General features: G+C 43.0%; 2 protein-coding genes across 2 annotated transcripts; both read right to left on the reverse strand.

The window, feature by feature from the left end:
* Positions 1-827: 827 nt before the first annotated feature.
* On the reverse strand, positions 828-3,835 carry gpank1 (G patch domain and ankyrin repeats 1). Its single transcript, XM_063010425.1, has 5 exons — positions 3,773-3,835; positions 2,418-2,670; positions 2,058-2,335; positions 1,797-1,921; positions 828-1,712 (listed from the first exon to the last, which is right to left on the reverse strand). The coding sequence occupies exons 2-5, from the start codon at positions 2,638-2,640 to the stop codon at positions 1,256-1,258; spliced, it is 1,083 nt and encodes a 360-aa protein (XP_062866495.1). The 5' UTR covers positions 2,641-2,670; positions 3,773-3,835; the 3' UTR covers positions 828-1,255.
* A 257-nt stretch (positions 3,836-4,092) lies between these two features.
* LOC134329296 (zinc finger protein 239-like) lies at positions 4,093-5,831 on the reverse strand. Its single transcript, XM_063010508.1, has 3 exons — positions 5,818-5,831; positions 5,459-5,647; positions 4,093-5,357 (listed from the first exon to the last, which is right to left on the reverse strand). Exons 2-3 carry the CDS (start codon positions 5,559-5,561, stop codon positions 4,618-4,620), a joined length of 843 nt encoding a protein of 280 aa, XP_062866578.1. The 5' UTR covers positions 5,562-5,647; positions 5,818-5,831; the 3' UTR covers positions 4,093-4,617.
* Between the last annotated feature and the right edge of the window lie 8,539 nt (positions 5,832-14,370).

Consider the following 14,370-nt stretch of genomic DNA (forward strand, 5'->3'; position numbering starts at 1 on the left):
TATCATAATTTTCCTTCCTCATAACATGACCTATTTTGTGTAGAGCACCAGTCACCAACCTGGCACCTCCACAACATGATGCTGCCACCGCCATGCTTCATGGTTAATATAGTGTAGGATCTTAAACTGGTGGTTTTGGAGCTGTGGCTTCTTACTTGCTGAGGTTCTTTCAGGTCATATCGATTTGGTACCTGATTTATCGTTGATACAGATACTTGTACCAGCTGCCTCCAGCATCACAAGCTTGTTTGATGTCTCACCAAACTATGTTCCATCTCTAGGAGGAAGAAGGCGTCTCCTTTCTGAACTGTACGATGGCCGTGTGGTTCCCAAGGATGGAACCGGATTGTGGAGGTCCACAGTTTCTTTTGATGTCAAGCAAAGAGGCTCATAGTACAAACGATGTCCATTAGCCAATCAGAAGCTTCTAAAGCCGTGATAGTGATTTCTGGAACATCCCAAGCTACTTAATGCGTAGACCTTGATGTATGTAAACTTCTGCTCCACTGGAATTGTGATACGATGGATAATACGTGAGAAGATCTGTCGTGTACGGGAGGTCCTGAACTACTTGCTGAAACTAGAGTTCCTCCACACACCACACACACACACCCAGACTGAAAGGTCAGCAGTGCTGGTGTTAAGCAGATGCTAATGGGTTCCTGTGGGAGCGAGGGATTGAGCACCACGACCTTTAGACACCGTTACAGAGACACAGTGTGTTAGCATTAGCTTCTACACTACAGATCAGCTGCAGTCGCTCGCGCCAAACTTCAGACTAAACTGCTTAGTATTTTTCACAGGGAAACACAAAAACAGAGACACCATTTTAACTTTTAAACTGATTTTATTGTGCAAATACACGTCAGTGTGACAGCAGCACGTACAAGGTTACGCTGTTTTAAGACAGATTATGACATCACACTTCTAAACCTTCAAGAATCACTCTGATTCAACACTGAATCTCCAGTCATGTGGCTGGTGACACCAGGGTAGCAGACGGAACCATCACCAGAACCTTCCAGAAACATCCGGGTCAAAGTAAAACCATCATTAATGGCACTTGGAGGACCTGGAGGTCGGAATCCCTTATAGACTCTCAGGGTTCTTCCTCAACTCTAAACATGATGTAGGACACCGCCCGGGTCATACTTCTAGCTCACATCCAGAGTTTTCAGGTGGCACCAGACACGCCCTTACAGTAACCAGGATGGAGATCTGATGCATCAATGCCAACAGTCCCAAAGATCAAAGCTTAGAAGTCGAAGTTGAACGAGGAGCGATAGTCCCTCTCCCACTGCTTCTCCTGCTCCTCCTTCCTCCTCCTCTGCTTGGTGCTGACGGTCGCCTCTCTCTCCGTCCTGTCCCCCCGTCTCTTGGGCGCCCTCTTGACCGCCTGCACGTCTTTGGCCCCGAAGTGCGTCACCTTCGACCTGGGCCTGTCCCCGAACCCGAGGCCGGACTTGTCCGACCTGAGGACGGTCCCGACGGGGTCGAGTCTGCCTGCGTGTCCGGGCCCCAGGCCGGAGCGGGGGTCCCACCCGAGGCGCAGCATCATCCGGTAGGAGGCGCTGGACGGCGCCAGGCAGTAGTGAGGGGTGGAGGGCGGGCGCTTCAGACAGAACTGGTGCAGGGTGGAGGAGTGGTGGGTGGGCGTGGCGCCGCTGTAACTTACCTTACACACCTCACACCACTGGGAGGGCGCGGCGGGGCTGCGGGTACACAACACACACGTTTACTTCCAGTCATGGTGGCACCTGAACACCACGCGGATTAGAGACGGCGCTCGGACTCACCTGTGGTGCGGTGTGTCGGCAGGTGTGTGTGAGGGGCGTGACGGGTGTTTGATGTCACAATGCTCCAGCTGCGCTACAATTTCCTGATGACCAGCAAGCCGAGCCAGATCCCGAGCGTCCCTCCCCTACACAGGCACAGGTACAGGTACAGGTGAGTCCCAAAAGTAGCCCCGCCCCCAAAATACCCACAGAACTGAACGAGCACGTCTACGACCCAGGGAAGGGAAGTTTAGGGAAGGTTGAGGGTACGAGGTCTCTCACCTGTTGATCGGTGACCCCCCTCCAGCTCGCGCCCCTGTGCAGCAGGACTCGTGCGGTTCGGGTTCTCCCGGAGTAACAGGCGCTCATCAGCGGCGTCCATTTAAACTCATCCCGAAAGTTAATATCACACCCACGCTGCAGGAGCGTCTCCACCCCCGATACGTCGCCCTGTTCGGCACAGCGCAGCAGCCTGTAGCCCTCTGTAGGACCTGCAGGGGGCGCCGCACTCCCTGGAGAACCAGAAGCACCAGCAGCACCAGCGCCTCCTCCTCCTCGAACTGAAAAAACAAGAACATGGTGATGATAGTTGATGCCTCCTCACCTCCTTAAAGGAAGGAACCATCTCCTAAAATCCCTCACCCTGTCCTCGTCTGGCTCGCCTCCTCTCTCTCCTCTCCTTGTTCCCTTCCTTCCTCTCACCGTCCCCACCTCCATCCTCCTGCTGGAACAGACTCTGGTAGAACTCTCTCACTTCCTCTCCACTCCGAGCTGCAGACGGCTTCATCTCCACCTTCTCCATCCCTCCATCCATCCAGCTCTTCTCCTCCTCTCTCGCCCGGACGAACAAACCCAACCTGCTCATGGCTGCACCTTCCACCTTCAGCTTCCGACCCTGCAGCCCCGAAAACAAGAGCAGGAACCACACGCTGAACTCAACCAGAAATAAAAAACCAGCACATGAACCATCTTCATCCGTTCAGGAGAAACATCTCCACTGATTCACCAGCAGCTGTAGCACAAGATCGTCCTTCAGGTGGCGCAATAGTGGTACTGTGGGATTTTGGTTTGATTTAAGGTGGTACTTGTAGATTTTGGTCTGATTTAAGGTGGTACTTGTAGATTTTGGTCTGATTTAAGGTGGTACTTGGAGATTTTGGTTTAAATGAAGATGGTACTTGTAGATTTTGGTCTGATTTAAGGTGGTACTTGGAGATTTTGGTTTAAATGAAGATGGTACTTGTAGATTTTGGTCTGATTTAAGGTGGTACTTGTAGATTTTGGTCTAATTTAAGGTGGTACTTGGAGATTTTAGTCTGATTTAAGGTGGTACTTGGAGATTTTGGTGTAATTTAAGGTGGTACTTGGAGATTTTGGTTTAAATGAAGGCGGTACTTGTAGATTTTGGTCTGATTTAAGGTGGCACTTCGGGATTTTGGTTTAATTTAAGGTGGTACTTGAAGATTTTGGTTTAATTTAAGGTGGTACTTGGTTTAAAAAGAGAAACTGAATATTGGATGGTCTGATGTTTACTGGGAGGACTGGTTTTCTGTTACACTTCATTACATTTAATGCCTTTTTAATGTTTTAATGTATATGTATTACAATCATTTCTGTATAAACTGTATTTGTTAATCTTAATAAATTATTGCTGAATATTTGAGTTTTAATGGTTATTATTAAATAAATTAAGCTGATTGATGTTTATATGTATAATTTTTAAAGAATTGCTAGTTAAATAGTTAAAACATTTAAATAGCATAATCAAATAAATTAAATGATTTACTAAATAAATTAAAATAAATGAATTAATCGTTTTTAGTAGTTTTTTTGTTTAGCTGCTAGTTAGCTTTTAGCTGTGTAGCACATATTCGCGAATTTATTGTATATGTAACAAAGTTATTGAAATATGCTGTTATTTATTAAGCGGTTTAAATAAAGACAATATTAATATAACTGTATTAACAAAAAAATCAGCAATATAAAACTATATTTACCTTATTGTTGTGTTTTATTAGCGGAATGTACGGTTCTTCCGAATGCACCCGTTTTCCAAAGGTTTGCGTCATCCTCGTTTATGATTGGATGGTCATTGTCCCGCCTCCTCCACTCTGATTGGAGAACAGTTCATACTCAAGATACCATTGGACGGTGGTTTAATCAGAAAACGATCGAAAGGACTGCCAACCAATCCTATTGAAGGAGGCGGGATTTGTCAAAAACGGGTGGGAGGTGAACAGACCGGTGAAGTTAGCATCAATACAAGAGAGATGTGTTTCAAAATAAAGGTTTTAATAAAAAAAAAAACCATGAGAGAATAAAAACGATTTAAAATTAATATAAACGACGATAAAGAACATAAATACAACATTATGAATCACAGAGAATCAGTTTATGTAACGTCGTAAGGAAACAACACGCAAATAAGTATTTTAATTTTACTGTTGTGCACATGATAAATAAGGTTAACTCTGACAGCAACACCTACTTATGAAATCATATTTAATATTATTAAAGAAATATTGTTAAATCCACAATTTAAGCATGTAATCAAAGTCCTTTATTACCGAAAGCTGTATGAGGGTCTCTTGTGGCCCCTAAATAGCAATGTTCTTCCCTTGATCTGCATTTAAAAATGTTTTTAAGGACGTCACCTTTACAAGTTATGACTTTACAAGTTATGAGTTTCTATTAACATGGACCAAAAAAGCAGGACCTTCTATCTTGCACAGCAAAACAGGGTGGAACTCACACAGACAATCGGAGAACAGACAGTAAAATATAGCTAAGATTGAACCCAGAACCCTGGAGCTGTACGACACCCACACCACTAGCCTGGTAATTACTCTCCGGTGTGTTCAGTCCGGTGCCTCATCAGCTGAGCGTACGACGAGAACGCTCTCCCACACTCCACACAGCATGGACGTTCCTCGGTGCTGTGGACGTTCCAGTGGGCCCTCAGGTGCTCGATGCGTGAGAAGGTCTTGTCGCACTCGGAGCAGACGTACGGTCTCTCTCCGGTATGAACGCGCAGGTGTAGCTTCAGTTTGGTGGACTGGGTGAAGCGCTTCCCGCACGCCGTGCAGTGGTACGGTCGTTCTCCCGTGTGGGTCCTCTGGTGGTTTTTGAGGCCTCCGGACTGAGAGAAGCGTTTCCCGCAGTGGCTGCACTCGTAGGGTTTCTCTCCGGTGTGAACGCGCTGGTGCTCCTTCAGCCGGTCCAGGCGGTTGAAGGACTGGTTGCATTTGGAGCAGGAGAAGGGTCTGCTCCCCGTGTGGAGGCGCTCGTGGATGGTGACGTGAGCCATCGAGGAAAACTGCTTCCCACAGAAGGAACACTGGAGCGTTTTAGGTGGTGCTCCCTGCTCTTTCGGGACGTCCCGGGGGTCGGGGATCAGTGGGCAGCGGCCTCTCTGGTGTCTGATCAGGGTCGAGGAGTAGGTGAAGGTTTTCCCACACAGGCAGCGCGGTAGAGTTTCTCCAGTGTGGGTCCTCATGTGGATTCTCAGAGTGGAGATCCGTGAGAACGTCTTTCCACAGTGGAAGCAGGTGCTGGATTCTTCTCTGAACTTCTTGGATTCGCCTGTAACACCAGAAATAAAAAGATCTGAACTGACTGGATAACGACTTCTGATGATAACTTTCCTGGTGAAGCCCTCAGGTCTTAAACCATCATGAACTCACTGGGAATTAAAAGATCTGGTTCCTCCGCATCACTTCCTCCATTATCTGATTGAGCTTCTTGTTTGATCTGATGGTCCATCTCTACTGTGGTCATGTGGTCCATCAGTTTATTAAAGAACCCTGTTAATCCAGCGTTCCTCCAATGTTCCTCCACTGTCTGATCACACAGGACTCATCTGCAGAACTTCACTGCAATTAAAACATGAATGTAAACCAGAGATACACTATTAACATTAACACACACTAACTAACACACACACACACACACACACACACACACACACACACACACACACACACACACACACACAGAGTATAAAGACATTTTTAACAAACAAAAACCAAACCCTCACACCCACCTCGGGGAAGTTCTACTCAGATGTGAAGCTGTCCTTCAGAACCGTGTTTCAAAATAAAAGTTCTATTCCACCTACCTCCTTCAAATTCTTTTGCATCTGAATGCTTTCTAACTACAGAGGAAACAACATGTAATTAACCACAGTAATAGCTGACTGCAAGTGTAATCTAATAAGACATAAGCAGTAACATGACAGTAAAACCACAATAATTACATTTTTCAGCCAATAATAAAACATTAATGAACATCATCACATAGCAGACTCTGTGCTCTGGAATATAGTTGCACATTTTGGGGGGTTTGGTTTGTATGTTTTGGCTCAACCTTGGTAGGAGAACCTTGTTCCATCATATGGTCACAGAGAAGTCAGCAGCTTCAGTAGTAAGGACTCAGTATATTTGTCTGTATATTTGGATCTTAAATGGTGTGTGTGTGTAAACTGGTCTCCAGTATAAAACCAAATTGAATGTTTTTTTAAAATCTTTTTTGGGACCCCACCTCCGCCTCACTATACATGTTCATTCATGAAATCAAACCTCATCCTACACACCTTCACCCACATTTCACAGACGACTCGCGCTTCTTTAACCAGTTTAACTAGTATACCCGGGATCTTTAGTATAGAGTGGATTATAAAATTGTTCTGGGGAAAATCAGAGTGAGTATATTAACATTATGTGAATATTAAACTGTAATATGTGAACGTTATAAGTCTGTACTTGATGGTGAGATGTTCAATGTTGATTTTTTTTATTGTCTGAATAAAAGTAAGTGAAGAGTCTGATGAAGTGAGAAGCTTCTCAGAAGAGCGGCTGTTGTTCTAGCTGAGAATCATACAAGGTTTGTTTTTAAAATGGTCATGGTCAGGCGTCCAAATACTTTCGGTCATACAGTGTTGTGCTCACTGTGGTATGCATACACACATTAAATAAATAAAAAATTGCCGCCTGCTGCTCCCCTAAGTTTTATTGTAGTTCTTTTATGTTTGATTGTACCTGTACCCCAGCGTGATGGAGGGTACGAGACCAGATTTACCCAAACCCAGCTGTGTCTCCATGAAGAGCGACTGGTCAATGGAAACTAAATATGAATTTAAAGATAAAGCAACTGAACTGAGGTCAGTATAATCTCATGTTCTAGAGTTTTACTTTCAGTCCCTATTTCATTCAAGTCACTTAACTAATCAATTCATTCATAGAACTACATTAATCAGCTAGGAAATGTTTCAGTAACTGGATGATGGAACATGCTGGTGTTTAATATTGTCTCATTTGTCTTTATTTACAGTCCACAAAAGAAGAAATTAAATGTTATGTACAGAGATCAGCTGGAATCCATATTTAAGGTTTGTATGTGTGAGGGATCGTATGTTGTTTTCACATTTTGGACCCTCTTTAGATGATGTTTTGCTTCTTTCTGATGTTCCCCACATGGGGTTATTGGAAATCATCAGGGGTATTAAACAACCTTTTACATTTTATTGGTAAAAACTGGTTCAGGCAGGTGAAGTCATTAAAATAATGATTAAGTACTCGATACACAAAGCAATTATCACAAAGATTTCTCTATAATGTACTAGAACAAGAATGAACTAGAAACCCAATAAAAAAAAAAGCTGGGACAGTTTGGGAAATATCCATAAAAAAAAAAATCAGTATGTTTATAAAAGGGTCAGACTCAAACCTCACAAGTAACCGGGTAAATTGGGATTTTACCATCTACAATCCATAACATCTGAAGAATGGAATCCTTCAGAAAACCGTCGTCAGTGAACACGGTTCATCGCTGCATCTACTAACTCATGTACACACTCCAGTACACAAAGCAGAAGCCGAATATCAACAACATTCAGAAACGCCGCAGAGTTCTCAGTGCTCAAACTCATCTGAAGCATTGAGGAAACATGAGCTGTGGTCTGATCAGTCCTGGAGACAATGCCAAGCCACCTTCTGCAAACCGTACAACAATGTGTCTTCATAGTAGGAGCATTCGGTGTGTATTAAAGGTCTCCAATTAAAACATTGTGAAGCATTTTTAGCCACAATATTCAATAACAGAGAGAATATTCAATAACATTTTTAGTTACACTTTTTCCTACTTGCCAACTTTTAAAACTACATTTTGTATCACTCCTTCTTTGGTCGCATCACTCACTTATCTTTCTTTATTATCTCATGGTGCTTTTTGTGATAATCCGTTCCTCTAAATTCCTCAACAGGAACTGGAGCTTAAAGTCATCAACATGTTAAAGAATGAGCTAAACAAGTTCAAAAAGCTCCTGAATGACGATTACCCAGCACACCCTGAGCAGGAGGTAAAGGATGAGGAAGATCTGAGGAGTTTCAGAGAGGGGGCGCTGAAGATCACACTGAACATTCTGAAGATCATGAACCAGACAGAACTCGCTAACACCCTGCAGAGGAGTAAGAGTCATCTTATCTCATCTAGGCTGTTTATTTGTGTGTGTTTGGTTGCTGACTGAATCTAAAATGCTGAAGTGTTGCAATTTAAATGAGCACAAGCACAAGGGAACTGAAGCAAACCGTATAATCACCCCGTATAATGTGTGTATATAATCTTATAGTTTGTATAATTTTGTGATTTTGTGTTTAATGTTTAATGTATACGTTGCTTGTACACTGTATCGTACCATTACTAGAGAGATACCATCAGCCGGAAACAAATTCCTTGTGTGTATCCACATACCTGGCCAGTAAATCTGATTCTGATTCTGATTCTGATAAACACGCAGAAACTGTGTGGTAGTGATGGTAGTGAGGTGTCCGTCACATCTAGCAGGAGCAGCACTGTTGGCAGTCTCGACTTGCAGGATTCAACCTCGGGGTAAAACAACAAGAGTAAAATGTCAGTTTTACAGAGAGCAGTTTTAGACTCCCCCCACTAATTATTACAGCAGAACTAAAAGGGAGAGCGAGCAGGACATCAGCGCCCACCTCCCCCACCGTCATCAAACCTGAGTGATCGGACAAGACAGGCAGAACGACAGCAACCCAACATCCCTGATCACCACAAGTTTCTATGACCAAGAAGACCCCCCAAGCTCTGCGCCTTTGTCTATATTCAGGGTGGACCGGAGTCCTAAAGGTGAGAAGCCAGATGCAGCCTGAAGCCAACATGCAACATGCGAGCACCAGGCTGCCCAGACCCCCGAGTCCCAGGACCGGAGCCACACACCCCTAGTTTGAAAAGACTAATCAAAAGCCTGAGTAAATAAATATGTTTTCAGTCTAGACTTAAACATTGAGACGTGTCCGAGTCCCGAACAGAGGCAGGAAGATTATTCCAAAGTTGTGGAGCTTTGTAAAAAAATGCTCTTCCACCAGCCGTGATCTTTTTAATTCTAGGAACTATAAGTAACCCTGCATCTTGCGAACGAAGTGGACGCGCTGGGTTGTAGTGATTAATAAGCTCGCTCAGATACTGTGGTACAGACCATGTAGCGCTTTATAGGTTAGTAAAAGTATTTTGTAATCAATGTGGAATTTAACTGGCAGCCAGTGTAGAGATGATAGAACAGGAGTAATATGATCAAATGTTCTAGTTCTAGTTAACACTCGAGCTGCTGCATTTTGAACTAACTGGAGTTTGTTTATGGATCTACCAGAGCATCCAGTTAGAAGAGCATCACAATAATCTAACCCAGAAGTTATAAACGCATGGATCAGTTTTTCTGCTTCATTAACAGATAGTATATTTCTTATTTTAGAGATATTATGCAGATCAAAGAAAGCAACTCTAGTAATATTATTAACGTTTGTATCAAAGGAAAGATCTGAATCTATTATGACACCCAAGTTTTTTACATCTGAGCTGGAAGTAACAGAAAAAGTGTTTAGGTTAGTGGGCAGGTGCTTGTTGATTATATTTTAATGATGTGTACCATGATGTTTCTTTGTTTAATAGTACTGGTCTCTGTACATCAGGAGAAGCTCAAATCCAAACTGACAAAGAGATGTCAAAGAACCAATGAAGGAATCTCCCAGCATGGAGGCTCAGCACTTCTGAATGAGATCTTCACAGAGCTCTACATCACAAAGGGTTCGAGTGGAGACGTCAATAATGAACACGAGGTCAGACAGATTGAAGCGGCATCCAGGAGACCAGCAGTGCAGGAGATTCCCATCAAATGTAATAAGCTCTTCAGAGACACGTCCATCAGAACTGTTCTGACTACAGGAATTGCTGGAATTGGAAAAACAGTCTCAGTGCAGAAGTTCATTCTGGACTGGGCTGAAGGGAAAGCTAACCAGGACGTCATCTTCATGTTTCCACTTTCTTTTAGAGAGCTGAACCTGATGAAGCAGAAGAACCTCAATCTGATAGAACTTCTTCATCAGTTTTTCCCAGAAATGAAAGGTCTGCCATCATTAGACTGTGATGCTTATAAAGTTTTGTTTATCTTTGAGTGTCGACTTCCCCTAGATTTTCAAAATAATGAGCGATTGTGTAACATAACAAAGTCAGTAAAAATGGATGTGCTGCTGACCAACCTAATCAAGGGGAACCTGCTTTCCTCTGCTCACCTCTGGATCACCTTTCGACCAGGAGCAGCCAACCAGATCCCCCCCTGAGTGTGTAGACCAGGTAACAGAGGTACGAGGGTTCAGTAATCCTCAGAAAGAGACGTACTTCAGGAAGAGGATCAGTGATGAGAACCTGGCTAGTAAAATCATCAAACACATGAAGTCATCAAAAAGTCTCTACATCATGTGTCACATTCCAATCTTCTGCTGGATCTCAGCCTCTGTTCTACTGTAGAGAGAATGCTGGGTGAAGCAGAGGGTGGAGAGATCCCCAAAACTCTGACTCAGATGTTCACCCACTTCCTGATCTTTCAGATCAAACACAAGGAACAAAAGTATCATGGGAAATGTGACCCTGACCCTCACCAGACCAGAGAGACAATACTGTTACTGGGAAAACTGGCCTTCCAACAGCTGGAGAAAGGAAACCTGATCTTCTATGAAGAAGACCTGAGAGAGTGTGGTGCTGATGTCAGAGAAGCGTCAGTGTACTCGAGTGTCTGCACTCAGATCTTCAGAGAGGAGTTTGGGTTACACCTGGGGAAGGTCTTCAGCTTTGTACATCTGAGCGTCCAGGAGTTTCTGGCTGCTTTATATGCGTTTCTCACCTTCACCAACAACAATACACCAGAAAACCAAACTTGTAATCTGTTTGACTTCCTGAAGAGTGCAGTGGACAAGGCCTTAAAGAGTGAAAATGGACAACTGGATCTTTTCCTTCGCTTCCTCCTGGGTCTCTCATTGGAGCCCAATCAGACTCTCTTACGAGGACTACTACCTCTAACAGGAAGTGGCTCTTACAACAAAGAGGAAACAGTCAGGTACATCAAGATGAAGATCAGTGAGAATCCCTCTCCAGAAATGTCAATCAATCTGTTCCACTGTCTGAATGAACTGAACAATGATTCTCTAGTGCAGGAAGTCCAAACTTACCTGAACAGACGGGATTACCAGTGTCTTGGTGGACTGAGTCTCTCTCCTGCTCAGTGGTCGGCTCTGGTGTTTGTGTTGCTGAACTCGGACCAGAAGCTGGATGAGTTCGATTTAGGGAGATATTACCCATCACAGAATTGCCTTCTAAGGCTGCTGTCGATCATGAAAATATCCAGGAAGGCTAAGTATGTGTTTTATTTGTAAATGTATTACATCACTGATGATAGAAACTGCTGTAAATGATTGTGGTCAACATTATTGACACCCTGGAAGTTTAAAAAGCACATATTTTCTAAAATAAGTGGACCAACTTTCAATCATTAGAATATTTTAATACCATGTCCAAAAACATTTAACAAAGAAGTCGAGCTGCCAGCATACAAGCAGCCCCACAACATTATGGACCCTCCAGTATGTTTCACTGTAGGGTGCACTTTCTTCTGTATTGGCTTTATTTAGTCATCTTCATGAGGTCTTTTTGCTCAGAACCTCTACTCCAGTGTCATTTGCTGCTATGAGTTTGAGAAAATGAGCCCTGCAGAACCTGACAGAAAGAATCTCATCACACACAGACAGTCAGAGTACGCTCCCAGGTTACTGTGTGAAGGAGCGAGTTTAAATAGTTGGAGATTAATGAAATTTTAAGGTTAAAGTTGATGGTTAGGGGTGTTGGGGTTGTTAACATTTAGAGGGGGAACAGAACCTGTTGAAACTTGTTGTGGTTAGTAATTACTGAAACAAGCACATCTGTAGTCAGAGGTCAGAGGAGAAAACCAAGTCACCAAAAGTTTATGGACACCTTGATATTTAAACTAACATGTACAGTATAAACATAATGCTGGCGTGTTTATGTAATTCTTTTGGTTTTTTTTTTTTTTCCCTTTCTTAAGGCAGTGAGCCAGAGAGGCCAGTTTTGTTAAGTTTGGTACAGGTATGGTACAGGGTTAACCTTAACCCTAACCCTAACTTAACCCTAACCTTGACCCTAACCCTAACTTAACCTTAACCCTAACTTTAACCCTAACCTTAACCCTAACCCCAATCTTAACCTTAACCCTAACCTTAACCCTGTTCCTTGTTCCACCATGTCCTGGAAGGTCCTTGACTGTTCTGTGAGTAGTAAACTACTCGGATACATTTAGAACTCTAGAAGCTGGGATGCTGAAGTCTTTGGAAATAGTTTGTACCTGTTTGAGCATTTAAGCCACCATTCATAGGCTAAGTTTTTATGTTGTTATTTTATGTTGTTTCATGAGTTTATAAATCCAAGCACAATGTTTTCATGGTGCTCTTAATATTCAGGGGCAAATAATGTTCACCACAACAGTTGCTGTTTATGTTCCTTAGGCTTTGCTGGGTCATAGTAAATCTGTGTTCACCTCTTTGACCCATTTAAACTGGGCGGGTCCTATATATTAGCACGTACAATTCTAAAGACTTGGTTAACTAAACTGAGTCGATCTTCTGATCACTAGTGAGATGTTATTTCTCTCCAGGTTGAGTGGCTGTAATCTAACAGAGGAAAGTTGTGATGTTCTGTCCTCAGTTCTCAGTTCAAGCTCCTCCAGTCTGAAATATCTGAACCTGAGTTACAATAACCTGAAGGATTCAGGAGTGAAGCTGCTCTTTGCTGGACTGGAGAAATTTACATCAGTGGCAAAGTATGGTGTATTATTAATGATGCAGACACAAGAACATCAACCCTTACAGATACATTGGTCTGAAATTGATGATGCAAGGTGGTGACTTTTAGCATTTGATGTTTTAGATTGTAGCTTGTTCAATCAAAAATCCATGCTTTCATTCAACAGTCACAGACTGTGTGTATTTAGGGTCTGGAAAATGATCTGCATTTGAAAATGTGCTGTATTAAGAACATTTCATTTAATTTTGAACTTCTGATGACTACTCTTTCTCTCCAGGTTGATTGGTTGTAATCTAACAGAGGAAAGTTGTGGAGCTCTGTCCTCAGTTCTCAGTTCAAACTCCTCCAGTCTGAAAGATCTGAACCTCAGTTACAATGAACTGAAGGATTCATGAGTGAAGCTGCTCTCTGCTGGACTGGAGGATCCACACTGTAAACTGGATATACTGGAGTAAGAAAGTCTAAACAAGTCCATCTTTTTTAAACCTCACTTGAGCTTGTAATGGTTATGCAGCAGCTCACTGCCAGGGTTGTGATACTTTACTATTTCTTTTCAGGCTAAATGGTTGCAGTCTAACAGAGGAAAGTTCTGACGTTCTGTCTTTGGTTCTCGGTTCAAACTCCTCCAGTCTGAAACATCTGAACCTGAGTTACAATAAACTGCTGAAGGACTCAGGAGTGAAGCTGCTCTCTGCTGGACTGGAGGATCCACACTGTAAACTGGAGAATTTAAAGTAAGACCCCTGATATAGCCTGTCCACACTGTCTATTGTTTCTGTTGCTGTTGATTGACAACCTAGATGGTGCAGTTAAGAGTTTCAGTTTCTGTTGCTGCCATTTGGTCACAAAAATGACCATTTGTGATAGGTACAACCAGAGTCATCCAATGCCTGGTGAGCATTCATTTGGATTCTTCCTGGTACACTGCATTTCAAATCTCAGACAAAAAGTGGAGGGTACTCCATTCTGAAATGCCCTGACTCTCTGTGAGTTGCTGTGGTAAAATGTGGAACAGTTGAGGAAGCAAAGGGTTGCAAGGGTAAATGACAGAGCTGGTGTGTGTAGAGAACACCCAGACAGATAAAAGGCTTGGCTGTCCTCTGTGATGTTCCACAAGTTTAATCAATTATCTGCTGAAGGGATCAAAATGCAAACACTCCTTGCATCTGTTCGAATGTAAAAGGTTTTCTATTCCAGTGTCGCCTCAACAAAGCTCTGGCTGTCAGAGGAGCTGGTTTCACCATATTTACATTTAAATATTTATCTAGGAATTAATTTTACTATCCTTTTAATTTCTGCTTCCTGGTACCTCCCATGGTAAATCCTGCACCACCAGTACCAACATTCTTCTGTAATGTACATTGAGTTCCGGTTTTGCTCTGCTCCACCAAACAGTTGTCCAATGGTCCTGACTTTGGTCTCATACCCTTTA

This window comes from Trichomycterus rosablanca, chromosome 15, assembly GCF_030014385.1.
Source record: "Trichomycterus rosablanca isolate fTriRos1 chromosome 15, fTriRos1.hap1, whole genome shotgun sequence".
Lineage (NCBI taxonomy): Eukaryota > Metazoa > Chordata > Actinopteri > Siluriformes > Trichomycteridae > Trichomycterus > Trichomycterus rosablanca.